Here is a 27,433-nt window from a genome sequence, read left to right on the forward strand (position 1 = left end):
TGCCGTCCCGGGCGGACTGCGGGCGGGAACGAGGCTGCGCGGCGGGGGCGGGGCGACCGGGAGAGGGGCGCGGTCACAGGAAGCCCCGCCCATGATGGATTTCGAGGCGGGGGGGGGAGCGCGACCCCGCCCCTCGGGACAGCACACGTGACACCTCCCCTGGGCAGCACAGCCTGCGGGACAACCCACGTGACACCCTGAAATGCCGCGCATGCGCCATAGCCCCGGCTCCCCGCACTCAGGGCCGTGGGGGGGGTCCGTTGACCCCGCCCCCCGCCAGCTGGAGCCTCCTCCCGCCCCCAGCGGGTCAGAGTCTGCGGGGCCCGCCCCCAAACTGGAGGGGCGGGGGGAGGCGCCAGGGTGGGGCTCAGCCAGTGCCGGGGGGAGGGTGCACTGCCCCGTGCAGCCCCTTCGAGCAAGGACACAGGGAGCCCCCCCCCATGGACACGTGCACCAGAGACACAAAGGGAGAGACCCCGCGGGGTGTGAGCTATGGCAGCTGGGCAGTGCTATTGGACACAGTCAGTGGCGCCCCACCAGGAGACACAGGGATAGACCGGCCCTGCTAGGCTGAGCTGGCTAAGGCAAAAGGGAAAGCTGGAGCTTTACAGACTCACAAGATGGTTTATTAGGTGAGGAGCTTTCGTGGGCCAGACCCACTTCCTCAGATCAAATAGTGGAAGAGAATTGGCAGGACCATAGCTAACAAAGGAATACAATGAAAAAAGTGAACACATTATAAAACTGACAAATCAGATTTAGTACAGAAGGTGAGGGAGAGGGAGGTAGGGAATAGCTATTTGCTAGTCAATGAACGGCTAATCAGGGGTGATAAATGGGGAAACTATCTTGGTAATGGGTAATGTAATTAGCATCTTTGTTAAGGTCCATTCCTAATGTGTCAGATTTAAGCATGAAAGAAAGCTCTGAAGTTTCCCTCTGTAATCTGGTGTGAAAGGCTCTTTGAAGTAAGATGCATGTAGTAAGGTCGTTAAGACTGCAGCCAGGTAGGTTAAAATGAAAAGCAACTGGTTTTTCCTTGTGAAGATGGCTGATGTCTCCCCTCCCCACCCTGTGGCTGTGTCTACACTGGCGTGATCTTGTGCAAAAACTTGCTGCCTGGCTACACTGTCCACTAGTTCTTGCACAAGTAAACTGACTTCTAATGTATGAAATCAGGGCTTCTTGCACCAGAACGCTGACGCGCCCACTCAGGAATAAGCCCTTTTGCACAACTGTTCTTGCACAAGAGGCCAGTATAGACAGGCTACATGAATTTCTTATGCAAGAATGCCCGGTGGTTAAAATGGCCATCGGAGCTTTCTTGTGCAAGGGAACGTCTACACTGGCACGGGTGCTCTTGCGCAAAAGCACATGCCAGTGTAGATGCTCTCTTTTGGGAGAGCTTTTGCACAAGAACTCTTCCACAAAAGAATGCTTGCGCAAGAAGCTGTCAGTGTGGAGGTAAGGTAGCCTGTGTGTTTGGGGGGGGCTGTCATCCTCCCTCCCTGATGTGTGTGCGGGGTGGGGGGGGTCGCTTTCCTCCTCCTCCCTCCCTGATGTGTGTGTGTGTGGGGGGGGAACTTTCCTCCTCCTCCCTCCCTGATGTGTGCGTGTGTGTGGGGGGGGAACTTTCCTCCTCCTCCCTCCCTGATGTGTGTGTGTGGGGGGGGAACTTTCCTCCTCCTCCCTCCCTGATGTGTGTGTGTGGGGGGGGGACTTTCCTCCTCCTCCCTCCCTGATGTGTGTGTGTGGGGGGAGGGGGGAACTTTCCTTCTCCTCCCTCCCTGATGTGTGTGTGTGGGGGGGGAACTTTCCTCCTCCTCCCTCCCTGATGTGTGTGTGTGGGGGGGGAACTTTCCTCCTCCTCCCTCCCTGCTGTGTGTGGGGTGGGGGGGTTTCCTCCTCCCTCCCTGCTGTGTGGGGGTGGGGGGTTTCCTCCTCCCTCCCTGCTGTGTGCAGGGCGCCTCCCCGTGCCGAGGCCTTGGGGGGAGGGAACTGACAGGTTTTAATCTACTACGTCAATAGCGTAGCCGCCCCGCCCCCATCCATTGCGACCGCCCCTTTACGCGAGCAGCGCAGCTGCCCATTAGCCTCCCCAGCGCACGCCGGCTGCGCTGCCGCCCCCTTCCGTTAGCAGCGTAGCTGCCTCGCCTTAAACCGTCCTCTTCCCAGGTCTTGGCCCTGCGCATGCGCCAGGCGTGACACCCAGGGCTAGTCAGTCCCGCCCGCACACGTGGGTCACGTGGACACAGAGCGAACGTCCGCGTGCCGGGCGCGATGGGGGAGGGGTCAGTGGGAAAGCTTACGATCGGTGGGCAGTTATTTACACCGATGGGGCAGTGTGCGCATGCGCGAAGGGAGACGCCGAGAGCGGCGCGTGCGCCCCATGCGCGGGGCGGTTTCGACACATGCGCTGGGAGCAGGGACAGGGCGGGACCGGATGTGGAGACGCATGCGCAGGGCGGGGTCGCGGGCGGCAGTTGCTGGGAGGCGCAGGACGCGCATGCGCAGAGGGATCGAAGGTGCCAGAAGAAACCAAGCGGCGGCTGAGGCGGCGAGAGCTGGGTGAGACGGGCGGGCCGAGTTGTGGGGGGAGTCGGACCGGCGGGGGGCGGGGCAGGGCTGGCTACCGTGGGGGGAGGGGCGGTACAGGGGGGGCAGGGGGAGGCTGCGGTTGCCCGTGGGGGAGGGGTGGTACGGGGGGGGCAGGGGGAGGCTGCGGGTGCCCGTGGGGGGAGGGGCGGTACGGGGGGGGCAGGGGGAGGCTGCGGGTGCCCGTGGGGGGAGGGGCGGTACGGGGGGGGCAGGGGGAGGCTGCGGGTGCCCGTGGGGGGAGGGGCGGTACGGGGGGGGCAGGGGGAGGCTGCGGGTGCCCGTGGGGGGAGGGGCGGTACGGGGGGGGCAGGGGGAGGCTGCGGTTGCCCGTGGGGGGAGGGGCGGTACGGGGGGGGCAGGGGGAGGCTGCGGGTGCCCGTGGGGGGAGGGGCGGTACGGGGGGGGCAGGGGGAGGCTGCGGGTGCCCGTGGGGGGAGGGGCGGTATGGGGGGGGCAGGGGGAGGCTGCGGGTGCCCGTGGGGGAGGGGCGGTATGGGGGGGGCAGGGGGAGGCTGCGGGTGCCCGTGGGGGAGGGGCGGTACGGGGGGCAGGGGGAGGCTGCGGGTGCCCGTGGGGGAGGGGCGGTACGGGGGGGGCAGGGGGAGGCTGCGGGTGCCCGTGGGGGAGGGGCGGTAAGGGGGGGGGGCAGGGGGAGGCTGCGGGTGCCCGTGGGGGAGGGGCGGTACGGGGGGGGGGGCAGGGGAGGCTGCGGGTGCCCGTGGGGGGGAGGGGCGGTACGGGGGGGGGCAGGGGGAGGCTGCGGGTGCCCGTGGGGGAGGGGCGGTACAGGGGGGGCAGGGGGAGGCTGCGGGTGCCCGTGGGGGAGGGGCGGTTCGGGGGGGGGCAGGGGGAGGCTGCGGTTGCCCGTGGGGGAGGGGCGGTACGGGGGGGCAGGGGGAGGCTGCGGTTGCCCGTGGGGGAGGGGTGGTACGGGGGGGCAGGGGAGGCTGTGTTTTACCGTGGGGGAGGGGTGGTATGGGGGGGAGGCTGCGGTTGCCCGTGGGGGAGGGTGGCACGGAGGGGCTGTGGAGGGCAGGGTGAGGTGGCTCCCTGTGGGGGGGCGGTGGCGGAGGGCAGGGTGAGGTTGTGGTTGCCCATGGGGGTGGCAGGGTGAGGCCGTGGTTACCTGTGGGAGAGGGGTATGGGGGGCGGGGGAGGGCAGGGTGAGGCTGTAGTTGCCTGTGGGGGAAGGAGTAGCACAGGAGGGGCTGTGGAGGGCAGGGTGAGGTGGCTCCCTGTGGGGAAGGGTGAGGGGGTGGTGGAGGGCAGGGTGAGGCTGTAGTTGCCCATGGGGGGAGGGGTGGTACCAGCAGAGAGGGGGGGGGGGTCCATAGTTGCCCATGGGGGTTGTTCTAGCTGGGTGCACGGTGGGCTGTGGTCAGGGCTGGTGCGGAAGGAACATCCTCGCTGTGAGGAGGCCTGTAGCCTGGGGGGCAAGGCATGGGCTGTGCGTGGGGAAGTGATACAGGCTGGGGGTGGGAGGGCAAAGTCCTGTTCCTGTGGGGGAGAAGGGCTGGGGGAGATCTGAGGCACCCAGCTGTGCTGGCAGGTCTTGTTGTTTGTTCCAGTCATCTGGTTGCTGCCACCTTGTGGTGCCTTTGCTCCAGGACACCTGCGCAGGGAGCCACCATGTTGTTGCTCAGCCATGAAATCGGGTTTTACTGCACAGGCTCACAGTCCAATGCAGCAAGGGGAGTGGTGCTGCGAGCCAGGGGTGGGGCTCCTAGAATCTGGCCCCAGCTTGGGGAGGGGTGCGAAGGCTAGAGGTTAGGGTGAGGCGCTGGGAGCCAAGATGCCTGGGTTCTGGGCGAGGAGCAGGGCATCAGGATTCCAAAGTTCATGACAGAATTGCAACCCATCACTTACAAATGCAGGACTAGGAAGGGAGCACAAGGGCCCTGGCTCCCTTTTCCCAGCGCTGTGCAGAGTCACTCCTGCCACTGTCTGACCTGACAGTGGATTCTGGTGGCATGTGACTCCTGGGCTTTTCTTGTCCCACTCGACTACACCAAAGTGCTCCTGCTCCAACTGACGGTCTTGTCCTGTCCTTTTGCAGACGCTGTTCAGACGCAAGTGCCTTAGCGAGTGCCCAGAGAGATCTCGTGGTGTAGGAGTCCTTACACATTCTCCATTCAGCCCTAAAACGTGTTAGACCCCAAGTCTCCTCCCAGTCACCTACCCCAAAGCACCTCCTATTCACTGCACTGCCCAAAGCCAGAGCTGATTTGCGGGCGTGTGACCTGGAATGGCTGAAATGAAGCGCCCGGTTGTTTCCCAAAGCTGGGAGGAGGAGGAGTGCTTGGAGTACTACGGCATGGTGTCCTTACACCGCATGTTTGAGGTGATCGGCTCCCAGCTGACTGAGAATGATGTGGCTGTGCTTTCCTTTCTCCTTGATGAGACCCAGCCCTGGACCCATCCCCTGGACCCTGGGCTGTGGGCTGTGGCAGAGGAGAGTGGAGCAGAGACCCCCTCACCTCTTTTAGAGAGCTGGCAAAGGAGGAACCAGCACAGGCGAGCTCCAGTGGAGGCAGCCGGGAGCCTAGAGGTGGTGGCTGAGCGGCACCAGCCCAGGAATGGGGTGGAGCTGCTGCTGGAGCTAGAAAGGAGGGGGAGATGCGACGAGACCAATTTCCTGCAGCTCTTGCAGCTCCTGCGGTTGCTGACCAGGCATGACCTGTTGCCCTACGTCACTTTGAAGAGGCAGCGAACAGGTACCAGGGCTTTGGGGGGCCTGGGGGGGTTGACTCCAGGTTGGGCTTGGGAGGGTGGAGAAGTCTGAGGGGTGCTTGTCCCTGGTGGTGCTGTCCCAAGGGAACTCACCTTTCTTCTCTTCCGTAGTGTCTCCTGAGAGATATACCTACGGCCCATCTGTGACAGCTTCCGACCGGCAGGTGGATAGTTGTCTCGGCTCAGCCTCTGCAGAGGCCCAGCCCGATCAGTGGGAAACAGGTACAGTGGCATGGCGGGGGCAGGGGGAACATACCACTCTATCGGCACTGGCCCCTTCCCCTTCCGTCTAGTTAGGAATCATTAGAGCTATTGGCCTCTCTTTAAGGTCTGCACCATCTAAGGAGGCCTCAGCTCTTTGGAAGTCTCCACCATGGCATGTGGGGGTGGAAAATTCTGTGCCTGCCCCTTGAGGTGTGGGAGGTGGTTCTAAATCCTTCTCTTCTCCCAGTATTGGAGTAGAATTCAGAGGTTCTGGCTGCTGGTGTCACTTCTCTAGCCTTGAAACCCTGCTCCCTTTTCAGAGCTCTGCTCCAAGTCCTTGCTCTGTGTTTTGCAAGGTTCCTACTGTTTTTCTTTTCCCTAGGCTCCAACTCCAGCAAGAGGAAGCGGGTGAGCAGAGGCAGGGCACGGGCCAATGCCCTTGGTAGGCGGCGTGGGGCCAAGACAGTCGCTACCCTCAAGCAGGAGCCCCCATCCCCCACCAAAGTGACCTGTGGTAGGTGTCTGACTGGCACATGGCCAGGGTCCTCTCCCCCACCCCCCAACTCTTGAACCACGCCATGGAAAGGTTCCGGTTCCTGGTGGGGTATTGATGGGTGCCTCCTGCTCTCTCCTCAGCTGGGGTGGAGCAGGGACACTGGTCTGAGTCTCTAAGCAAAGTGCAGTCTCCTTCTGAATCAGTGACCTTAAAAGGGGTGCTGTGTGTCCAGGGGGGTGCCGCAACAGCTTTCTGGGGTGGGGGAGCAGGGAGCCTTGGCCCATCCTACGAGCCTGTGGGTCCTGTCCCCTTGGCCATCCCACTCTGTTTCTTCTCTCATGGTTCTAACTGTCCAAATGGCTACACCCCACGAGAGGGCGGGAGGAAATGTCTGATGTGCCAGGCGCTGGCCTGGGCGGGGCCTGACTTCTGCCCCGTTATATGCTGGTCTAGGTGCTGAGCCGGGGCGCGCTAGCTAATCCCCAGGCCAATGCAGACTTGGAGGAAGGAGCAGAGAATTTATTGGGGACAAATACTGAGCAAAAACTATTCCTGCTGCTGGAATTCTAATCCCAAACCAGCCTCGATTCCAGATCTGTCTTTAGCACTAGTGTGGGGGGCTGCTGCAGGACAGTTGTTGGGGTGCTCTTCATGCTTATTCTTTCAAGTCCTGCCCATGGCACCCTGGCTGCTGGGGCTGTGCTTTGTGGTCACTTGGGGGACACAAGGTTCAGCTTTGCCTTCCATCACCATGCAGAGTGGAGTCTGCCTCATCAGAAACTTACTCCTCCGATGTGCCTGTAGACTAGCAGCAGAAAGGCCAGGGAGGTTGGCTCCTGCAGCACTTGTGTGTGCAAAGTGCCAGGCCCAAGTGCTACTGAACTTCTGGGCTCTAGGCCTGCTCAGCTGGTGCCGTGCTGGGGAATTAGGCAAGTCGTGCTGCCGTTCTGTGGCTCTTTCCTCTGGTGAACCGCTTTGAGACATACAGCGGGAAGCACTGTCGGTGCCATGGCTCAGTAGTATTCAGCTCTGGGCTCGCCGAGCTCCCTCCTGTCTAGGGGAGCCCCACCCCGCCCCACTAGCAGGGGTGGCTTCTAGCCATATGGGTGGCCTTTGGGGGTCAGACCCGTCCTGAGGGTAGACTAAGTAGTGGAGTGATCGTGTTGGGCCTCCGATTCTAGGACTCTGGTCTGGCACATGACCGCTCCCAAATACCCACCTAACTCTTGTCAGCCCTCAGCTGTTGCCTTCATGGGGGTAGCCAGTTCAATTCCAAGATGGTGGCCTGGATTTCTATCTCCAAGACCAGCATATAACCCTAGAACCTGGCTCAGCCAGCCAGGTGCCGAGCGCCTGCGTCACCACCGCTCTTGTCCTGTTATCTTGTGTCAGTGCGATGCGAATGACCGGAAAAGCAAACTGCACAAAAACGCTCTCTTCCCGTTTGACCAATTTGCAGGCCATGGGTTCTAACGAAGAAGGTTCAAAAATAATTCAATGAGTGTCAAAACTGCAACTTCACGGTGCAGCTAAGCCATCCGGCGGGTAGGTGCACGGATCGGACCGTAAGCTCCCTTCCACACTAGATTGTTGCCTGTCTGTTTGATAATGTTACCTTGCTTCTTGGGGGCACGAATCCCAGGCCCGCTGGCGAGGCCCAGACGGCAGCTCTGCATTTGTAACTTTCCTGAGCCGCAGGAGGCGCTGCGCTCCATTCTTCCTTCCAGGCTAGGGCCTGGCAACCACACTGATTTTCCTTGGTATCACAATTTTTTTGTTGCTGCTGCTGCTTGATTTCTGCCAATTCTCTCTCAATCCACCGTTTAAATTCCAGGTTACTAAGCAAAAGTTGATGGTAAAGAGACCCTGTGTCTCTAATGCAAGCTACTCAGAACTGTCTCGCAAAGGTAACTGACTCCAGCGCTCCCAATCTCGCCGGCAGGTGTTGGTGAAACCCATCCTGTTTTGAATGTGTGCTCTAGAGCTCCCCTGCAGGGCCCAGACAGGCTACCCCACATGCATGCTTATTCAGAGAGCTCTGCCGTGCTGAGCTCACCACCCTACGGGACAGCTCCTGCGTCCCTGCCAAGAGGGGCCAGCTGCTGCACAGGGCACTGCACGATGCCACAGATCCCCAGCAGGGTCTGATGGGATTGGTTGCTGCATGCCAGCTCGCATGCTGGGGTGCCAGGGAGAATGGGATGGACAGAGTAGCCCCCAAACCCCAGTGTGCTCCATCCAGGAGCAGGCAGCTGGTGGTTCATATCTCAGATGGCCTCCACCCCATGCTGCTGGTCATTGCTAGAGCCATTGGAACAAGCTTGGAATCTGGTACCTTCCTGCCAGCTGCCCAGCTCATGCGCCCCCAGCCACCACTCTGCACAGCCTGGCTAACAGCCGGCCCCTGCTGTGTCACTGGCTCCCACATGCTCTTGCCAGACAAGGGGGAAAGTCCATGTGCTCCCCAGTTTGCTGAGGGGGGCATCTCAACCCCACGGCCTGAAGTCCGTCCATCAGTCAACAGCTGGCTCTCACCCCACAGCTGAGGTTCTTTGCTGTATGGATGCCCAGAGTGATTTCTTGCTGTTACCATGTGCTTAAAAACTTTGAACCCTGTTTCTCTCGGTCCACAGTTGAGATCAGCCGCCCAGAAAAGCATTAAGTATTGGTCCATGCAAGCAGGCTCTGGTAAAATCCAACCTCACTTCTGAGCGCAGTGCCCTTGCACCTGGGAGGGACTGGGCCTATGGGCGCTGGTGGGGCCTGGGTCTGTGTCTGTAGCAGGCTCTGCGCTGGTCTGAGACTAGCTCACCAACCCAGAGTGGAGGGAATGTGGCCAAACCCCGCTCAGCTGGTCGTTCCGGCCAATGGGCTCAGCTCACCCCCGACCCTCGGGATGGCGTATGGGGAGCAGCACTGAACTGCTTGTTTGTGCTCCCCATGGCTTTCCCGGCTGCTGGTAATAGTGGGACTGGGCACGCCTCGCCCACATCCCGTTTGGGCCTCCACATGTCTGTAACCTCAGCAGCTGCTCAGGGCCCCATCTCTCCGTCCTGGGGGAGGAGGTGCTCCCAGTCCAGTCCAGTCCTGCCCTGCCATCCCTTCTGAGGAGGGAGCAGGATCCTAGTGTGTTCAGGCCATCCAGGGCAGCTCCCCATGCTGTGACTGGATTTGGGGCCCTAGGCACAATGGGTTTTGCTGTGTGTGGTGCCAGTACAAAGGAAGGAAGCTGGCGGCTGCTCTGTGTGTCACTGGCATCTGGGGGGGTGAGCAGGAGACTTAAGGGCTTGGATTGTTGCCAGAGCACCCTGTGACTTCCTCCCCCTACCCTAGTCTGGGTCTCACCCCGGTTACAGCTTATCCCAGGCAGGCCACAGCCCTAATGGGTGAGAAGGGCGCCACATCCACTCGGGGCCAAAACGGGCTCCTTTCTTGGCACGCCCGTCCGAGCCCACCGCCACCAGACTGGGGTGACTTCAGGCTGCTCCCTCTGTGGAAGGTGGGGCGGGCCTTGGAGCCTCAGCTGAATGGTTTGGTTCTGGGGGGCACGGGCTCCGGCCGGGGCTGTGACTGCACTCTGAGTTAATGCTTCTACAGGTGAGGACCACAAGAGAGAGCCATTAAGCAGACGGCCTTGTAGAGCGTATGTAACACCCACCTGCCTCTCAGGTTCTCTATTTGACTGTATCTTGCTCTGTAGCCATTGTACTTCCCCTTTGACCCCCTTTCAATTGTGGCCTAACAGGCGGCTGATCCAAAACTAAACCCCACCTCTTCCTGGCTGCATGGCTACAGCCAAACCCCGCCAAATCTGGGGGAAGGGGGGCCAGAAAAGCAGCTCTGACCAGCAGCGCTAGCTGTGGAGACAGTCAGCAGTGGGGCGCTGATCTTCCACTAGGGTACGGCCCATGGATTGGCTGTGTATTAGAGATGGGGGATTGAAGGAGAGAGGTGCCGAGGGGCTGCCCTGTGGGCTCTTGAGGGGGGGGGGCTGAGCTGAGGCATGCCCACAGCTGCTCTAGAGGGTCTTGGCTAGCTGGGGCTCTGGGTCTGAGCTGGCAGGGGTACAGGACATTTGGCAAGGCTTGGCTGTAGCCCTGTGCCAAGAGGAGGCTCTAGGGAGGGGGTCCAGAGCCCTTCGTGGGCCAGCCCCATGGTCTGTTCAGAGCCGCCCTCCCCCCAGCGTCACACTGCATGAGCGCGCGGTCTCTGTGTGCCGCTGGCCTGTGCCCTCTCGCTCTAACGCCTCGTTTGTCTTCTTCCCTCCCCTCTGTGTTTCTCTGTCGCTCTTCCCCCAGACATCCGGCTGCGGGTGCGTGCCGAGTTCTGCCAGCACGAGCCGGTCCTGCGCCAGAACGTGCTGTCCAACAAGCAGCACCGCCTGGAGCGCCAGTTCGACATCTTCGGCCAGTCCAACACCATCCTCAAGTCCCGTGACCTGGGCTCCATCATCTGCGACATCAAGTTCTCAGAGCTCTCTTACCTGGACGCCTTCTGGAGCGACTACATGAACGGCTCGCTGCTGGAGGCCCTCAAGGGCGTCTTCCTCACAGAGTCGCTCAAGGACGCCGTGGGGCAGGAGGCCATCCGCCTGCTGGTCAACGTGGATGAGGATGACTACGAGGAGGGGCGCCGGCTGCTGCTGGAGAGCCTGGGCCCCCAGTGACTGGCCTCTGGAGAGCTTGGTCTGGGTATGTAGCTACCCCCCTCCCTGCTAGGTGTTAACCCGCCTCTTTGCTGTCACTGCCAGCCCCATCTGACCCTGGGTGCTAGCCACTCCAGCTCCTCCTAGGTACTAACAGGAAGCCACCCAAGGTGGGGGAGGGAGGCCTACTGGAAAATTGGGGGTCCCTCTGCCATCTCCATGGGGAGGCAAACCCTCCCCCACCTTCCTAGCACTTACCCTCCCTTTTTTCTCTCCCAGGTCTCCGTAGTGTCTCTTGGCCCCTGGAGCACGCCCATTTGGGACATTGACTCTCGAACAGCCTGACCCCCTTGGTGCTGCCACGGGGCAAACCCAGCAGAGTGCACCTCCAGGCCTCTGACTGGGCCGGGCCAGCCGGCTCCGGGAGCCCTCGGCCAGGGTTGGATCGAGCACGGGACTCACTGACGCCCCTCCTGCGTTGGCACGGAGGCAGGACAAGCAACTCCAGATGCGCAGGGCGTGGTGGCAGGGCTGGCTTCCCCGGCCAGAGCACAGCCACAAGGAGCCGTGATCTTCATTTTTAGGGGACAAACCTCCTTTTCCTCCTGCTGCCATTTTGGCAAAGGCTGGGGAGCGTGGGGGCCGCACAGCAGGGGCCTGTGTCCCTCTTAGGGATGCGTGCCTGTGCTCGGGTGACTTGTACATACTGTCGGGGGGGGCGAGGCGTGGGCAGTGGCTGCAGGAGTGTGCCTGCTGCAGCTGGGGAGTGGGCGAGGGAAGCTGCCCAGTGTAGTATTTAAAAAGATGCTATTTTTTTAAGTAAAAAAAACAAAAAAAAACAAAAAAAAACCACCCTCCCCCCCACCCCAGAATCCCTCCCCCGCCTGGTCCTTTTGACAGGTGGTTTTGCAGCCTCTTGTATCAGCAGATGGGAAAAATCAATAAAAGCAGATTTGTAGAGGAAACTCCTGCCCTGGAAGTGAGCGTGTTCCTCGGCGGCTGCACAGAGCCCCAGGGCTGGGGGGGGACACGGGCCTGGCTCCCCTGTCCTCTCTCCAGCGCCGGCTGGGCCCGGCTCTTCTCCCCTCCCTCCCCCGGCAGCCTTGGGGAGAGCACTGGGCCTGGCTCCCCTGTCCTCTCTCCAGCGCCGGCTGGGCCCGGCTCTTCTCCCCTCCCTCCCCCGGCAGCCTTGGGGAGAGCACTGGGCCTGGCTCCCCTGTCCTCTCTCCAGCGCCGGCTGGGCCCGGCTCTTCTCCCCTCCCTCTCCCGGCAGCCGTGGGGAGAGCACTGGGCCTGGCTCCCCTGTCCTCTCTCCAGCGCCGGCTGGGCCCGGCTCTTCTCCCCTCCCTCTCCCGGCAGCCGTGGGGAGAGCACTGGGCCTGGCCAGCCTGAGGAAACGCTGCCATCAGCTCTCCCTGGGGTGGGGCAGGGCCTCGTACATGGCCCCTGCTGTGCTCTACCCTGAGTCCCCCTGTGGCTGGGGGAGTTGCTGCCGTTGGGTTTCCTGCGTTGCTGCTGTGGGGGCAGGGGCGTTCCAAACCAGCTCTGGGGCTAGGCCAGGAGCCCTCAGCAGCGGGGCGGTTACTGCGGGATCCAGCTCCCAGCAGTGAGAGGCAGGGGGCCCAGGCCTGGGGATCTGGTCCCTGCGCACCCTGGCTACTAGCCACGGCCGGGCACCGCCTCCAGCAGTGTCTCCGCCTGCTTCCTTTGGGCCTGGCCTGTCTCAGCGGCCACGGGCCATGCAAAGAAATGATTTGTGGGCTTCTCTGCCTGCTGCTCGTCACTGGGCCTGCACTGCTCATGTTCGGTCCCCTTGCTTCCCCTTAGTCCTCAGCTTTCCCGTGGGCCAGTCCAGCCTGGCTCCATCCCCCACAGCCACTTTCTACCTCACGAATTCCAGGGGGGCAATTGGATTTGCAGTAGGGGTGTGACTGGCTAACAGGTGGGGCCTGGGCAGCCTCTGTCCACTGGCCCCCCCAGGCATGGGGTGGAGGCGCACTCAAGATGTCTCACCCCATAGCCAATTCAACAGGATTTCACACCCCTAACTTGCAGGCCATAGTCACAGGGTGGGTGTCCCCGGGCTTAAGTAACTGGCTTTATGGGTTTGGTGGTCTGTCCCTTCTCGGGTGGGCCCCACAGACGCTGGTGACTGCGGGGGGCAGCTGCTGGAGAGCCCAGGCCGGTGCGGTCGGTGCGGGGTTATGGACCAGGGGCCTCGCTTTGCACTGGGCTTCACAGGCAGCTTGGGCCTTAAGGTTCCTGGAGGAATTTTGTATCCGCAGATGCTGCCACCTCCCAGCAAAGCCCTTTTCCCAGCTCCCTGAGGGCGGCTGCGCAGCCCTGGTCCCGGGACAGAGCCGGGTCTGACCCGGCTGGGACCAGGGCTCGCTTATTCCTAGCAGCTGGTCCAATTGTTTCCTCTTACCCCTTTGCAGCTTTGCTTCAGAGCAGGGGTGGGATTGCTGTGGGCCTGTCCTACCCCAGCCTGGCCGGCAGCTGCCCCCAGTGGCTGGGAAGCGCAGCCCATGGGAGTGGGGGCAGTGCTTCTCTACGGAGTGCAGGACCCCTGCAGTGGTCCCCCAGGAGCTGCACCAGGTAGGTGCCCCCCACCCCCTGCTATACCCCACCACCTGCCTGCACCCACAGCTCTTCCGGCCAGCCTGCTCCCGCACGCTGCCCCTCTCCGGGCACCCAGAGGAGTTATTCCAGCCCTAGGGAGCCGCCGCGCCTCCCCTGCCCCTGGCCTGGAGCATGGCGGTGGGTGTCGTCTTTTCCTGCTTCTCAGATGGGGGGCACATCTGAGAGGCGGGTTCTTTCTTCTGCTTGGGGGCCAGGGGTGCATTGGTGGGTTTGGGTCAGTGGCCCCCAACCCAAAAACAAGGGTCTCCACCCCTGCTGAAGCACATCTGGGGAGGGACCCTTTGGAAAGGCCACAGACGTTCTGCCCACTGGCTCCCCCTTGGCCACGTGCGCGCTGCCCCCTTGGAGCGTCCGGCCGGGGGGCAAGTGCCATTTCCCCGGGCAGGCCTTGCTCGTTCCCGTCTGTGTGTCTGACGACTCTGCCTTGCTCCGGCTTCAGCCTGGCGCCCTGGTACTGCCAAGCGAGCTGTAATGGCTGGAGCCTCTGCCGCCCCCTGAAACAGTGGGGTACCCTTAGGGGCCACGCAGGCGTCCGGCCACGCTCGTCAGCCCGCATCCTCCCAGCTGGCCCCGGTGAGCGCCTGCCCTCACTTCGGTTCCTCCTCTCCTGCCACCTCAAGCTGGGCTGGTTCTTTGGGTCTGTCCCCTCGGGCGGGGGCCTCTCCCTCCCGTACGCTGCAGTGAATTCCTTCGGCTCTGCCGCAGCCTCCGGGCCCAGGCCCGGGCCCCTGTGCGAAGCCTCCTGCTCTGGGTGGATTTCAACTCAAGCCTGCTGCTGGGTTTGGTCTCCTGCTAGTTCTTCAAATTCGCCACGTCTCGGCCTTGTTCCCCCTTTGCCCTGCCCTGCCAGCTTCTGCTCCCCCCGGGGGTAAGACGGCTGGCTGGGCCGGCCCGCATCAGGGAGGCCCTACGAGGCCAGTGGGGGGGACTAGTGCAGGGTTGCTCTGCGCGGGTGCTGCTAACCCCGCTTGCCTGGGCACCGGCTGCCAGGCGTCCCTGCCAGCTCTGGGCGAGGAGCGTGCTCCCTGGGGCGGGCACGAAGCCCCCGGAGCCTGGCCAAGCGCCCAGGAGGAGGCAGGATGGCTGGAACCAAGGGTCTCTGGCTCCGAGGGGGCTGGCCCAGAGGCTGGGGCGTATCACAGGCCCCTCCTAGCGGCTGTACTGGAGCTGGGGGTGCAGCACTGGGGCGGGGGCTCCCTACCGCCTGCCCCCCCACACTCAGTGGCCAAATCCTGCCCTGCTGGCTGGGAACGAGCCCCCCCCCCGTGCTCTCGGGGTTACCCCGGTTTGGGGGGGCTGGGCCACGCCTCCTTCCAGATGTCACCAGCTCTCTGGGGGCCCCGCACGCCGGCCCCTGCCCCTCTCCCGCGAGAGTGCCCTGACCTGCCCCAGCCCAACTACGGCAGGACATGGGGCAGCGGTCGCCCCCCGGCATCCCTGGCGGGGGGGCTCTGGGAGGAAACCTGCAGAGGGGCCGGGGGGGGGGGGGGCTCCTGAACAGAGCCTCGGGCAGGTGGCCTGGGAGGCGCTGAAGCAGCTTTGGCCACCAGGGGGCAGCACAGAGGCGCCCCCTTTCTACAGTTGCTGCTGTTCGCTGAGTGGCCGCCAGGTGGCGCCACGGCACTATGGCTTTGTCCCCCCCCACACCGCGGCACCGCCCCCCCACGCCAGGGGCTGCCCAAGACCACCAGCACGGCTCCAGCCCCCCCCCCAGCTAGGAGGAGCCCAGGAGTCTGGTTCACAACCCCCCCCAGCTAAGCAAGAACCCAGGAGACAGCTCCTGCCCCCCCCATATAGGTAGAACGCAGGAGTCCGGCTCCCACCATCCTGCCCCCCCCCAGCTAGGTAGAACCCAAAAGTCCAGGTCCCAGACCCTGTCATCTAGGGAGAACCCAGGAGTCCGGTTTCCAGCCTTCCCCCCCAGCAAGGGAGAACTCAGGAGTCCCCAGCTCCCACCCCCCCCAACTAGGCAAGAACCCCGCAGTCCAGCTTCTAGACACCCCCCAGCTAGGAGAGAAACCAGTAGTCCCCAGCTCCCAGGTCCCCCAAGCTAGGCAGAACCCAGGAGTCCAGATCTCCCACCCCCCAAGCTAGGCAGAACCCAGGAGTCCAGCTTCCCCCCCCCCCCCAAGCTAGGCAGAACCCAGGAGTCCAGCTCTCCCACCCCCCAAGCTAGGCAGAAACCAGGAATCCAGCTCCCCCTCCCAAGCTCGGCAGAACCTAGGAGTTCAGGTCCCCCCCCCCCCCCAGCTAGGCAGAACCCAGGAGTCCAGCTCCCCCCCCCCAAGCTAGGCAGAACCCAGGAGTCCAGCTCCCCCCCCAAGCTAGGCAGAACCCAGAAATCCAGCTCCCCCCCCCCAAGCTAGGCAGAACCCAGGAATCCAGCTCCCTCCCCCCCGCAAGCTAGGCAGAACCCAGGAGTCCAGCTCCCCCCCAAGCTAGGCAGAACCCAGGAGTCCAGCTCCCCTCCCCCCAAGCTAGGCAGAACCCAGGAATCCAGCTCCCCCCCAAGCTAGGCAGAACCCAGGAGTCCAGCTCCCCTCCCCCCAAGCTAGGCAGAACCCAGGAGTCCAGCTCCCCTCCCCCCCAGCTAGGCAGAACCCAGGAGTCCAGCTCCCCCCCCAAGCTAGGCAGAACCCAGGAGTCCAGCTCCCCTCCCCCCAAGCTAGGCAGAACCCAGGAGTCCAGATCTCCCACCCCCCAAGCTAGGCAGAACCCAGGAGTCCAGCTCTCCCACCCCCCAACCTAGGCAGAACCCAGGAGTCCAGCTCTCCCACCCCCCAAGCTAGGCAGAAACCAGGAATCCAGCTCCCCCTCCCAAGCTCGGCAGAACCTAGGAGTTCAGGTCCCCCTCCCCAAGCTAGGCAGAACCCAGGAGTCCAGCTCCCCCCCCAAGCTAGGCAGAACCCAGGAGTCCAGCTCCCCCCCCCCAAGCTAGGCAGAACCCAGGAGTCCAGCTCCCCCCCCCAAGCTAGGCAGAACCCAGGAGTCCAGCTCCCCCCCCCCAAGCTAGGCAGAACCCAGGAGTCCAGCTCCCCCCCCCCAGCTAGGCAGAACCCAGAAATCCAGCTCCCCCTCAAGCTAGGCAGAACCCAGGAGTCCAGGTCTCCCCTCCCCCAAGGTAGGCAGAACCCAGGAATCCCCCCAAGCTAGGCAGAACCCAGGAATCCAGCTCCCTCCCCCCAGCAAGCTAGGCAGAACCCAGGAGTCCAGCTCCCCCCCAAGCTAGGCAGAAACCAGGAGTCCAGCTCCCCTCCCCCCAAGCTAGGCAGAACCCAGGAATCCAGCTCCCCCCCAAGCTAGGCAGAACCCAGGAGTCTAGCTCCCCTCCCCCCAAGCTAGGCAGAACCCAGGAGTCCAGCTCCCCTCCCCCCCAGCTAGGCAGAAACCAGGAGTCCAGCTCCCCTCCCCCCAAGCTAGGCAGAACCCAGGAATCCAGCTCTCCCCCCCCCCCCCAGCTAGGCAGAACCCAGGAATCCAGCTCTCCCCCTAGCTAGGCAGAACCCAGGAGTCCAGCTCCCCCCCAAGCTAGGCAGAACCCAGGAATCCAGCTCCCCCCCAAGCTAGGCAGAAACCAGGAATCCAGCTCCCCCCCAAGCTAGGCAGAAACCAGGAGTCCAGCTCCCGCTCCCTCCCCCCCGCAAGCTAGGCAGAACCCAGGAATCCAGCTCTCCCCCCCCCCAAGCTAGGCAGAACCCAGGAATCCAGCTCTCCCCCCCCCCCAAGCTAGGCAGAACCCAGGAATCCAGCTCTCCCCCCCCAAGCTAGGCAGAACCCAGGAATCCAGTTCTCCCCCCCCCCAACCTAGGCAGAACCCAGGAGTCCAGCTCTCCCACCCCCCAAACTAGGCAGAAACCAGGAATCCAGCTCCCCCTCCCAAGCTCGGCAGAACCTAGGAGTTCAGGTCCCCCTCCCCAAGCTAGGCAGAACCCAGAAATCCAGCTCCCCCCCCCCCCCAGCTAGGCAGAACCCAGAAATCCAGCTCCCCCCCCAAGCTAGGCAGAACCCAGGAATCCTCTCAAGCTAGGCAGAACCCAGGAATCCAGCTCCCTCCCCCCCCAAGCTAGGCAGAAACCAGGAGTCCAGCTCCCCTCCCCCCAAGCTAGGCAGAAACCAGGAGTCCAGCTCCCCTCCCCCCAAGCTAGGCAGAACCCAGGAATCCAGCTCCCCCCCAAGCTAGGCAGAACCCAGGAGTCTAGCTCCCCTCCCCCCAAGCTAGGCAGAACCCAGGAGTCCAGCTCCCCTCCCCCCAAGCTAGGCAGAACCCAGGAATCCAGCTCCCCCCCCCCCCCAAGCTAGGCAGAACCCAGGAGTCTAGCTCCCCTCCCCCCAAGCTAGGCAGAACCCAGGAGTCCAGCTCCCCCCCCCCAAGCTAGGCAGAACCCAGAAATCCAGCTCCCCCCCCCCAAGCTAGGCAGAACCCAGGAATCCAGCTCCCTCCCCCCCGCAAGCTAGGCAGAACCCAGGAGTCCAGCTCCCCCCCAAGCTAGGCAGAAACCAGGAGTCCAGCTCCCCTCCCCCCAAGCTAGGCAGAACCCAGGAATCCAGCTCCCCCCCAAGCTAGGCAGAACCCAGGAGTCTAGCTCCCCTCCCCCCAAGCTAGGCAGAATCCAGGAGTCCAGCTCCCCTCCCCCCCAGCTAGGCAGAACCCAGGAGTCCAGCTCCCCCCCCAAGCTAGGCAGAACCCAGGAGTCCAGCTCCCCTCCCCCCAAGCTAGGCAGAACCCAGGAGTCCAGATCTCCCACCCCCCAAGCTAGGCAGAACCCAGGATTCCAGTTCTCCCCCCCCCCAACCTAGGCAGAACCCAGGAGTCCAGCTCTCCCACCCCCCAAGCTAGGCAGAAACCAGGAATCCAGCTCCCCCTCCCAAGCTCGGCAGAACCTAGGAGTTCAGGTCCCCCTCCCCAAGCTAGGCAGAACCCAGAAATCCAGCTCCCCCCCCAAGCTAGGCAGAACCCAGTAGTCCAGCTCCCCCCCCAGCTAGGCAGAACCTAGAAATCCAGCTCCCCCCCCCAAGCTAGGCAGAACCCAGTAGTCCAGCTCCCCCCCCCCCAGCTAGGCAGAATCTAGAAATCCAGCTCCCCCCCCCCAGCTAGGCAGAACCTAGAAATCCAGCTCCCCCTCAAGCTAGGCAGAACCCAGGAGTCCAGGTCTCCCCTCCCCCAAGGTAGGCAGAACCCAGGAATCCCCCCAAGCTAGGCAGAACCCAGGAATCCAGCTCCCTCCCCCCAGCAAGCTAGGCAGAACCCAGGAGTCCAGCTCCCCCCCAAGCTAGGCAGAAACCAGGAGTCCAGCTCCCCTCCCCCCAAGCTAGGCAGAACCCAGGAATCCAGCTCCCCCCCAAGCTAGGCAGAACCCAGGAGTCTAGCTCCCCTCCCCCCAAGCTAGGCAGAACCCAGGAGTCCAGCTCCCCTCCCCCCAAGCTAGGCAGAACCCAGGAGTCCAGCTCCCCTCCCCCCAGCTAGGCAGAAACCAGGAGTCCAGCTCCCCTCCCCCCAAGCTAGGCAGAACCCAGGAATCCAGCTCTCCCCCCCCCCCCAGCTAGGCAGAACCCAGGAATCCAGCTCTCCCCCTAGCTAGGCAGAACCCAGGAGTCCAGCTCCCCCCCAAGCTAGGCAGAACCCAGGAATCCAGCTCCCCCCCAAGCTAGGCAGAAACCAGGAATCCAGCTCCCCCCCAAGCTAGGCAGAAACCAGGAGTCCAGCTCCCCTCCCTCCCTCCCCCCCGCAAGCTAGGCAGAACCCAGGAATCCAGCTCTCCCCCCCCCCAAGCTAGGCAGAACCCAGGAATCCAGCTCTCCCCCCCCCCCAAGCTAGGCAGAACCCAGGAATCCAGCTCTCCCCCCCCAAGCTAGGCAGAACCCAGGAATCCAGTTCTCCCCCCCCCCAACCTAGGCAGAACCCAGGAGTCCAGCTCTCCCACCCCCCAAACTAGGCAGAAACCAGGAATTCAGCTCCCCCTCCCAAGCTCGGCAGAACCTAGGAGTTCAGGTCCCCCTCCCCAAGCTAGGCAGAACCCAGAAATCCAGCTCCCCCCCCCAGCTAGGCAGAACCCAGAAATCCAGCTCCCCCCCCCCAAGCTAGGCAGAACCCAGGAATCCTCTCAAGCTAGGCAGAACCCAGGAATCCAGCTCCCTCCCCCCCCAAGCTAGGCAGAAACCAGGAGTCCAGCTCCCCTCCCCCCAAGCTAGGCAGAAACCAGGAGTCCAGCTCCCCTCCCCCCAAGCTAGGCAGAACCCAGGAATCCAGCTCCCCCCCCCAAGCTAGGCAGAACCCAGGAGTCTAGCTCCCCTCCCCCCAAGCTAGGCAGAACCCAGGAGTCCAGCTCCCCCCCCAAGCTAGGCAGAACCCAGGAATCCAGCTCCCCCCCCCCAAGCTAGGCAGAACCCAGGAGTCTAGCTCCCCTCCCCCCAAGCTAGGCAGAACCCAGGAGTCCAGCTCCCCCCCCCCCAAGCTAGGCAGAACCCAGGAGTCTAGCTCCCCTCCCCCCAAGCTAGGCAGAATCCAGGAGTCCAGCTCCCCTCCCCCCAAGCTAGGCAGAATCCAGGAGTCCAGCTCCCCTCCCCCCCAGCTAGGCAGAACCCAGGAGTCCAGCTCCCCCCCAAGCTAGGCAGAAACCAGGAGTCCAGCTCCCCTCCCCCCAAGCTAGGCAGAACCCAGGAGTCCAGATCTCCCACCCCCCAAGCTAGGCAGAACCCAGGAGTCCAGCTCCCCCCCCAAGCTAGGCAGAAACCAGGAGTCCAGCTCCCCTCCCCCCAAGCTAGGCAGAACCCAGGAATCCAGCTCTCCCCCCCCCCCAGCTAGGCAGAACCCAGGAATCCAGCTCTCCCCCCCCAGCTAGGCAGAACCCAGGAGTCCAGCTGCCCCCCAAGCTAGGCAGAACCCAGGAATCCAGCTCTCCCCCCCCCAAGCTAGGCAGAACCCAGGAATCCAGCTCTCCCCCCCCCCAAGCTAGGCAGAACCCAGGAATCCAGCTCTCCCCCCCCCCCCAAGCTAGGCAGAACCCAGGAGTCCAGGTCTTCCCCCCCCCTCCCAAGCTAGGCAGAACCCAGGAGTCCAGCTCTCCCCCCCCAAGCTAGGCAGAACCCAGGAGTCCAGCTCCCCCCCCCCAAGCTAGGCAGAACCCAGGAGTCCAGCTCCCCCCCAAGCTAGGCAGAACCCAGGAGTCCAGCTCCCCCCCCAAGCTAGGCAGAACGCAGGAGTCCAGCTCCCCCCCCCTAAGCTAGGCAGAACCCAGGAGTCCAGCTCCCCCCCCAAGCTAGGCAGAACGCAGGAGTCCAGCTCCCCCCCCCTAAGCTAGGCAGAACCCAGGAGTCCAGCTCCCCCCCCCTAAGCTAGGCAGAACCCAGGAGTCCAGCTCCCCCCCCAAGCTAGGCAGAACCCAGGAGTCCAGCTCCCCCCCGCTAAGCTAGGCAGAACCCAGGAGTCCAGCTCCCCCCCCCCCAGCTAGGCAGAACCCAGGAGTCCAGCTCCCCCCCCTAAGCTAGGCAGAACCCAGGAGTCCAGCTCCCCCCAAGCTAGGCAGAACCCAGGAGTCCAGCTCCCCCCCCGTAAGCTAGGCAGAACCCAGGAGTCCAGCTCCCCCCCCCAAGCTAGGCAGAACCCAGGAGTCCAGCTCCCCCCCGCAAGCTAGGCAGAACCCAGGAGTCCAGCTCTCCCCCCCCCCAAGCTAGGCAGAACCCAGGAGTCCAGCTCCCCCCCCCAAGCTAGGCAGAACCCAGGAGTCCAGCTCCCCCCCCAAGCTAGGCAGAACCCAGGAGTCCAGCTCCCCCCCCCCAAGCTAGGCAGAACCCAGGAGTCCAGCTCCCCCCCCCCAAGCTAGGCAGAACCCAGGAGTCCAGCTCCCCCCCCAAGCTAGGCAGAACCCAGGAGTCCAGCTCCCCCCCCCCAAGCTAGGCAGAACCCAGGAGTCCAGCTCCCCCCCCCCCCAAGCTAGGCAGAACCCAGGAGTCCAGCTCCCCCCTCCCCCCTCCCAAGCTAGGCAGAACCCTGGAATCCGGCTCCTAGGTCCACACTCAGCTATGAGAGATCCCAGCCGTCCAGCCCCTGCTTCCCCCCCCCTCAAACTAGGAAAGAACTAATCCATGTGGCTCCCAAGCGCTCCTCCCCCCGCACAGCTAAGAGAGAACCCAGGAGTCCGGCTCCCAGCCCCCCCAAACCAGGAGAGAACTAACCTATGTGGCTCCCAGTCCCCCCTTCACCCTGTGAGGGCGCATTGGGTTCCCCCCCCGATCCTGCAGCCCCGTGGCAGCCAGAACAGGCTCCGCCAGCCGGGAGAACAGGGGGGTTTATTGGTCCCCCGGGCACAGCCCAGCCCAGACGTGACGTGGCCACAGGAGTCAGGGCCAGGACGCCCCAGCCCCCTGGAGATGGGTCCCTGGGCCCCTAGACTCCAGCCCCTCCTTAGTCTGTCTCCTTCATGGTTCCAGCCCAAGACTGCCCCTCCCCCCACACTCCCTTCCTTGGTTCCCTCCCTTCCCCTAACCGGTCCGACCGGTCCGGTCACTGTCATGGGGCCCGCCAGGCCCCCCCCGCCCCCGCTGGGCCGTGCTCTCAGACAGAGGCCAGTGGGGGGCACTCACAGCCCCCACCCCAAGCACAGCAGCCAGCAAGGTTCCCCCACTACATCACCCCCCCAGCTAGGAGAGAACCCAGCAGTCCAGCCCCCGGCCCCCCGCCCCCCCGAACTAGGAGAGAACCAATCACTGTGGCTCCCAGCCCCCCCCCAGCTAGGAGAGAACCCAGCAGTCCAGCCCCCGGCCCCCCGCCCCCCCGAACTAGGAGAGAACTAATCACTGTGGCTCCCAGCCCCCCCCAGCTAGGAGAGAACCCAGCAGTCCAGCCCCCGGCCCCCCGCCCCCCCGAACTAGGAGAGAACTAATCACTGTGGCTCCCAGCCCCCCCCAGCTAGGAGAGAACCCAGCAGTCCAGCCCCCGGCCCCCCGCCCCCCCGAACTAGGAGAGAACCAATCACTGTGGCTCCCAGCCCCCCCCAGCTAGGAGAGAACCCAGCAGTCCAGCCCCCAGCCCTCCGCTCCCCCGAACTAGGAGAGAACCAATCACTGTGGCTCCCAGCCCCCCCCAGCTAGGAGAGAACCCAGCAGTCCAGCCCCCGGCCCCCCCCCCCCCGAACTAGGAGAGAACTAATCACTGTGGCTCCCAGCCCCCCCCAGCTAGGAGAGAACCCAGCAGTCCAGCCCCCAGCCTCCCGCCCCCCCGAACTAGGAGAGAACTAATCACTGTGGCTCCCAGCCCCCCCCAGCTAGGAGAGAACCCAGCAGTCCAGCCCCCGGCCCCCCGCCCCCCCGAACTAGGAGAGAACCAATCACTGTGGCTCCCAGGCCCCCCCCAGCTAGGAGAGAACCCAGCAGTCCAGCCCCCAGCGCCCCGGCCCCCCGAACTAGGAGAGAACTAATCACTGTGGCTCCCAGGCCCCCCCCAGCTAGGAGAGAACCCAGCAGTCCAGCCCCCGGCCCCCCGCCCCCCCGAACTAGGAGAGAACCAATCACTGTGGCTCCCAGCCCCCCCCAGCTAGGAGAGAACCCAGGTGTCTGGTGTGGCGCTTTGGGGGGGGGGGGCTGTCTGCTCTGTGGCCCGGGCCCCCTGCGCTGGGCTGCGATTCCCACTGACCCCCCCACGTGTGGATTGGCCAGACACCCAGGCCCAGCCTGAGCAGGTAACAAGGCTCTTCGGGGGGGGGGGGGGGGGGGAGACGGCACCCGGCTGGGGGCAGGGCTTGGAGCTGGGCAGTTTCTGGCTGGGAAACATGAGGGGAACAGCCTAAGCTGGGTGCGGAGGGTTGGGGGGGGCGATGGACCCTGCCCCGAGGGCTCTGGGCGTCCTGGCCCTGACTCCTGTGGCCACCTCACGTCTGGGCTGGGCTGTGCCCGGAGGAGCAATAAACCCCCCTGTTCCACCGGCTGGCGGAGCCTGTTCTGGCTGCTGCGGGGGAGCAGGATCGGGGGGACCCACCCAGCCCTATCCAGCTGCAAGAGCTCCCAGGAGTTCGGCTCCCAGACGCGCCCCCCCAGCTAGGCAGAATCCAGGTATCAGACCCTGTCATCTAGGGAGAACCCAGAAGTCCCGTGCCCCCCCCCCCCCCCCCCCGCCCAGCTAGGAGAGAAACTAGGAATCCAGCTCCCAGCCCCCGCCCCAGCTAGGAGAGACCCCGGCAGTCCGGCCCCCAGTGCCCGCTCCTGGAGTGCTGAGCCAGGCTGGCTGGGGCTCTGCCAGCCCCTCTCAAGATGCCCCCGAGGGTTCGCCTGGGTTGCCGAGGAGCGTCTGAGCCAGGCCTAGCGCCAGGCCTGCCCACCCGCCCCCTCTCTAGGGAGCCAGGCAGGATCCTCTGCAGACACCAGGGGCGCAGGGCCGGTCCAGAGAGAAACCTCCCAGAGCCAGTGGGACTAGCCGCTTAGGAGACCACTTTGGAATGTGCCGCCTGCAGGCACCAGGGCTCCTGGGTTCTCTCCCTGCTCTGGGGCAGTGGGGCCTGGTGGTTAGAGCAGCGGCCGGGTCCCTGCTCTGGGGGCAGTGGGGCCTGGCGGTTAGAGCAGGGGCCGAGCTGGGACCAGGACTCCTGGGTTCTCTCCCTGCTCTGGGGGCAGTGGGGCCTAGCAGTTAGAGCAGGGGCCGAGCTGGGACCAGGACTCCTGGGTTCTCTCCCTGCTCTGGGGGCAGTGGGGCCTAGCAGTTAGAGCAGGGGCCGAGCTGGGACCAGGACTCTTGGGTTCTCTCCCTGCTCTGCGGGCAGTGGGGCCTAGCGGTTAGAGCAGGGGCCGAGCTGGGACCAGGACTCCTGGGTTCTCTCCCTGCTCTGCGGGCAGTGGGGCTTGGCGGTTAGAGCAGCGGCCGGGTCCCTGCTTTGGGGGCAGTGGGGCCTGGCGGTTAGAGCAGCGGTCGGGTCCCTGCTCTGGGAGCAGTGGGGCCTGGCGGTTAGAGCAGCGGCCGGGTCCCTGCTTTGGGGGCAGTGGGGCCTGGCGGTTAGAGCAGCGGCTGGGTCCCTGCTTTGGGGGCAGTGGGGCCTGGCGGTTAGAGCAGCGGCCGGGTCCCTGCTCTGCGGGCAGTGGGGGCTGGTGTGGGGGGGCGGGATGCAGCATGGAGGGGCAGTGGGGGCTGGTGGGGGGGGCGGGATGCAGCATGGAGGGGCAGTGGGGGCTGGTGGAGGGGGGGCGGGATGCAGCATGGAGGGGCAGTGGGGGCTGGTGGAGGGGCGGGATGCAGCATGGAGGGGCAGTGGGGGCTGGTGGAGGGGGGGCGGGATGCAGCATGGAGGGGCAGTGGGGGCTGGTGGGGGGGGCGGGATGCAGCATGGAGGGGCAGTAATTATTTCAAAGGACAGCAGCGCTTTGCCTGCAACACGCACAGGGAGAGGAACGTGGAGCCGTGTCCTTCCTACACGCACCCCGGCCCCAGCCCCCCGTCTTCCACCCCTGGGCTCTCTCCCGGCGCTGGAAGGGCAGTGGGGGCTGGTGGTGGGAGCAGGGGGGCTGGGACCAGGACCCTGGTTCCCCCGGGAGGGAGTGGGTCGGGGCTGGGGGCTGGGAGGGTTTTGCAGTCCCAGCCCTTCAGCCCGGCGGGGTGGGAGCCTGGCCGTGAGCATCCGCGAGGCCTTGCCCACCGCAGGCTGACATTTCCCGGGGCGGGGGTGGGCTCCGAGCATGCTCGGCTGGGGGGGTCAGGGCTTTGCAACTCAGGCTGGGATTTTTCCAGAGGCCACAGTTAATTTCCAGGCGCCCCCCCGGCCGCGGCGTGCGCGAGGTGTCTGCCTCCTTCCGAGCGGCGGACGTGACCTGCTGTCTGTTTTTTATTAGCCTGGACACAGGCTCTGCGGTCAGACGCAGGGGCTGGAATGACACACAAAGCATTAGACATGTCAGAGGCAGGCAGGCTGGGCGGGTGAGGATGAATTAGCAGGAAAGGAGCGCAGGGCCCTTTCTGCAAGGGATGCGTTCGGCGGGGGCCCAAAGGAAAGCCGATCTGGGGCCCAGTTTGCTTCCTCCCCCGCCCCCCGAGAAGGAATTCTCCTGATTCTTTCGGGCCTGTTTGCAGCCGGGGTGGGGTGCCGATGGGCTGCCCGGGCTCCGTGGGTTTCTCCCCGGGGTTTGGGCAGCGCTCGACGCACACGACATGACAATACTAGAAGCCCGGCCCCGCGCTGGGGCAAGTCGAGGGTTTTCTGCTGGTTTCCCTGGAGCAACACCATTGCAGACCTGGCTGCACAGTCTCACCCCCTCGCTCGCAGTGTCCACCCGCTCAGATAATAACCAGCAGCATTCCGAGCACTGTTCCGCACGGGTGACATATTCCAAAGCCAGGGCAGCCTCTAGCCAATTCATCCCAACCATTCCCAAGCGGGATTTTGCTCCTTCCAAAATTCGGCATTGAATCTGCTCTTAATTCCCAGGGTTAGTTCTGGCCAGGTCCTTCATTTCCAACCTGTGTTTTGTGCCTCAACCGTAGTGATTGGACTGAACAGTGAATCTACGGTGCATGCAGGTCTGATTCCAAGCACTAATTTGAATGATCACATGTGAATTTGTAGCGATCAGCATGCAGACGATGCTGAATTTATGTTGCATGCACCATGGATCTCAGGTAATTACTTAAAACGATCGCAAAACTTTGCATCCAACAAGGACAGACGACTGAATGTACAGTGCCTGCAATAATACAACTTCACATCTGTGCCGAATCCTTAATATACGTCGCACTCACCAGCCTCAATTCTCCACATGCATTACAACATGCACAAATTGTCAATATCATGTTATGTAACATTAATTCTCACTCCCAGAGCACTTGAAGTGAAATAGCCATTATAATATAGATTGCGCACTATACCTCCATCCGGCCATGTATCGCGCCGAGCTCTGCGTTTTCACACACACACGAGCCCGGTCTGTCTTCCACAACAGGATTCCAAATACAACAATTAATTTTCCAAATGGGGAGGAACCTTTCCCCCTGATTTGAAGTAATTTGCAAACATTTTAAACTCTGATATAATGCCTGAAATGCTCAATTCTTTGTATGAAATGCTCTTGATTCTACATGAGTTTATTTATCATGGTTCCAAATATCTTTCACATAATATTCTAATTTGCAAGAACTCTATATACACAGCACCCTCCTTTTATAAATGTCTATCACACTAACCAGCTAGGCCAAATTTTTCTAAGTTGCGTGGCTACAGGTAAACTGATAAAGGCATATTTAATAATTGTATTTCACTGACAAAACATGGCTTTCGGAGCACAACTGCACAACCCACTTTTGGAAATGTTAGCCTTAATATTTGCACATAGTACTTCAAATTCCAACAATGCTCTCAAGTAAATTTATTTTATCCTGTACTCTGAATGATGACTAATTTCTCTATTCATGTGATATTCTTTCTTCTCAGTGAGATTTGTCTGATAAGCGTCTTTCTCAATTTTGACTCAAATGTTTTAAAATCTTGGTTCATATTCTACTCAACATCTCATATTTGTTTTATGCTAAAAAAACCCCAAACCCAATCTCAATGATTTTTGCGTATCATATTTTTTATTTTCAGTGGAAAATACATAAAATGGTCTGAATTATTTTGAAATTCCTTGTATATAGTGTCACACAAGCCTTTTTATTGTTCTTCGTCTCTGTGAAACACAAATGCAGCAACTTCACATATTATATATAACGTTCTTAAATTTCCAACAGTCTGCAATTTTGGTCTGATTTTTGACAAATAATTCTGTTAGCTCCCATTATCCATGGCATGTAAAGCTCTAATAATTTTGGCATTCTATGATCTCTCTGTTCTTAGCAATTCTCTGGGTTATTTTTCATATTCTTCTAACTCTGAAAATAATGCTTTTAGATTGTAAGGAACAGTCTTAATACTTCTGCATGTAATACCATTAATTCTTCATACATGTTGCATGCCATACTTTCACAGATTGCATATCATATCCTTCTACATATTGCATTTATAATCCTTTCATCTTTTGAATATAAAATCCTTCAAATATATGGTTAATGATTGTATATAATATTGTACAATTTGTATTTACTGTAGTACTTTTATTTTTGTCTTCTCTTAATTATTTCTTATAATAATCTTAAAATTTCACTGTATTTA

The 27,433-nt window shown here is 62.1% G+C and overlaps 1 protein-coding gene across 1 annotated transcript; it reads left to right on the top strand.

Annotated features, from left to right (window-relative positions):
• Positions 1-2,411: 2,411 nt before the first annotated feature.
• On the top strand, positions 2,412-11,638 carry DEDD2 (death effector domain containing 2). The gene is made up of 6 exons (XM_006127888.5): positions 2,412-2,568; positions 4,655-5,312; positions 5,440-5,550; positions 5,915-6,046; positions 10,327-10,719; positions 10,953-11,638. The coding sequence occupies exons 2-5, from the start codon at positions 4,844-4,846 to the stop codon at positions 10,692-10,694; spliced, it is 1,080 nt and encodes a 359-aa protein (XP_006127950.2). The 5' UTR covers positions 2,412-2,568; positions 4,655-4,843; the 3' UTR covers positions 10,695-10,719; positions 10,953-11,638.
• The last annotated feature ends 15,795 nt before the right edge of the window (positions 11,639-27,433 follow it).

The sequence above is a fragment of the Pelodiscus sinensis genome, chromosome 22 (assembly GCF_052426305.1).
Source record: "Pelodiscus sinensis isolate ZL-2025 chromosome 22, ASM5242630v1, whole genome shotgun sequence".
In the NCBI taxonomy this organism is placed as follows: Eukaryota; Metazoa; Chordata; order Testudines; family Trionychidae; genus Pelodiscus; species Pelodiscus sinensis.

What these genes read in the sequence shown, in the direction of transcription:
- DEDD2 (XM_006127888.5), top strand. Translation starts at nt 4,844, where the DNA reads ATGGCTGAAATGAAGCGCCCGGTTGTTTCCCAAAGCTGGGAGGAGGAG. An exon ending in TTTGAAGAGGCAGCGAACAG is followed by an intron (nt 5,313 to 5,439) that starts GTACCAGGGCTT and finishes TCTCTTCCGTAG; the next exon opens with TGTCTCCTGAGAGATATACC. An exon ending in GCCCGATCAGTGGGAAACAG is followed by an intron (nt 5,551 to 5,914) that starts GTACAGTGGCAT and finishes TCTTTTCCCTAG; the next exon opens with GCTCCAACTCCAGCAAGAGG.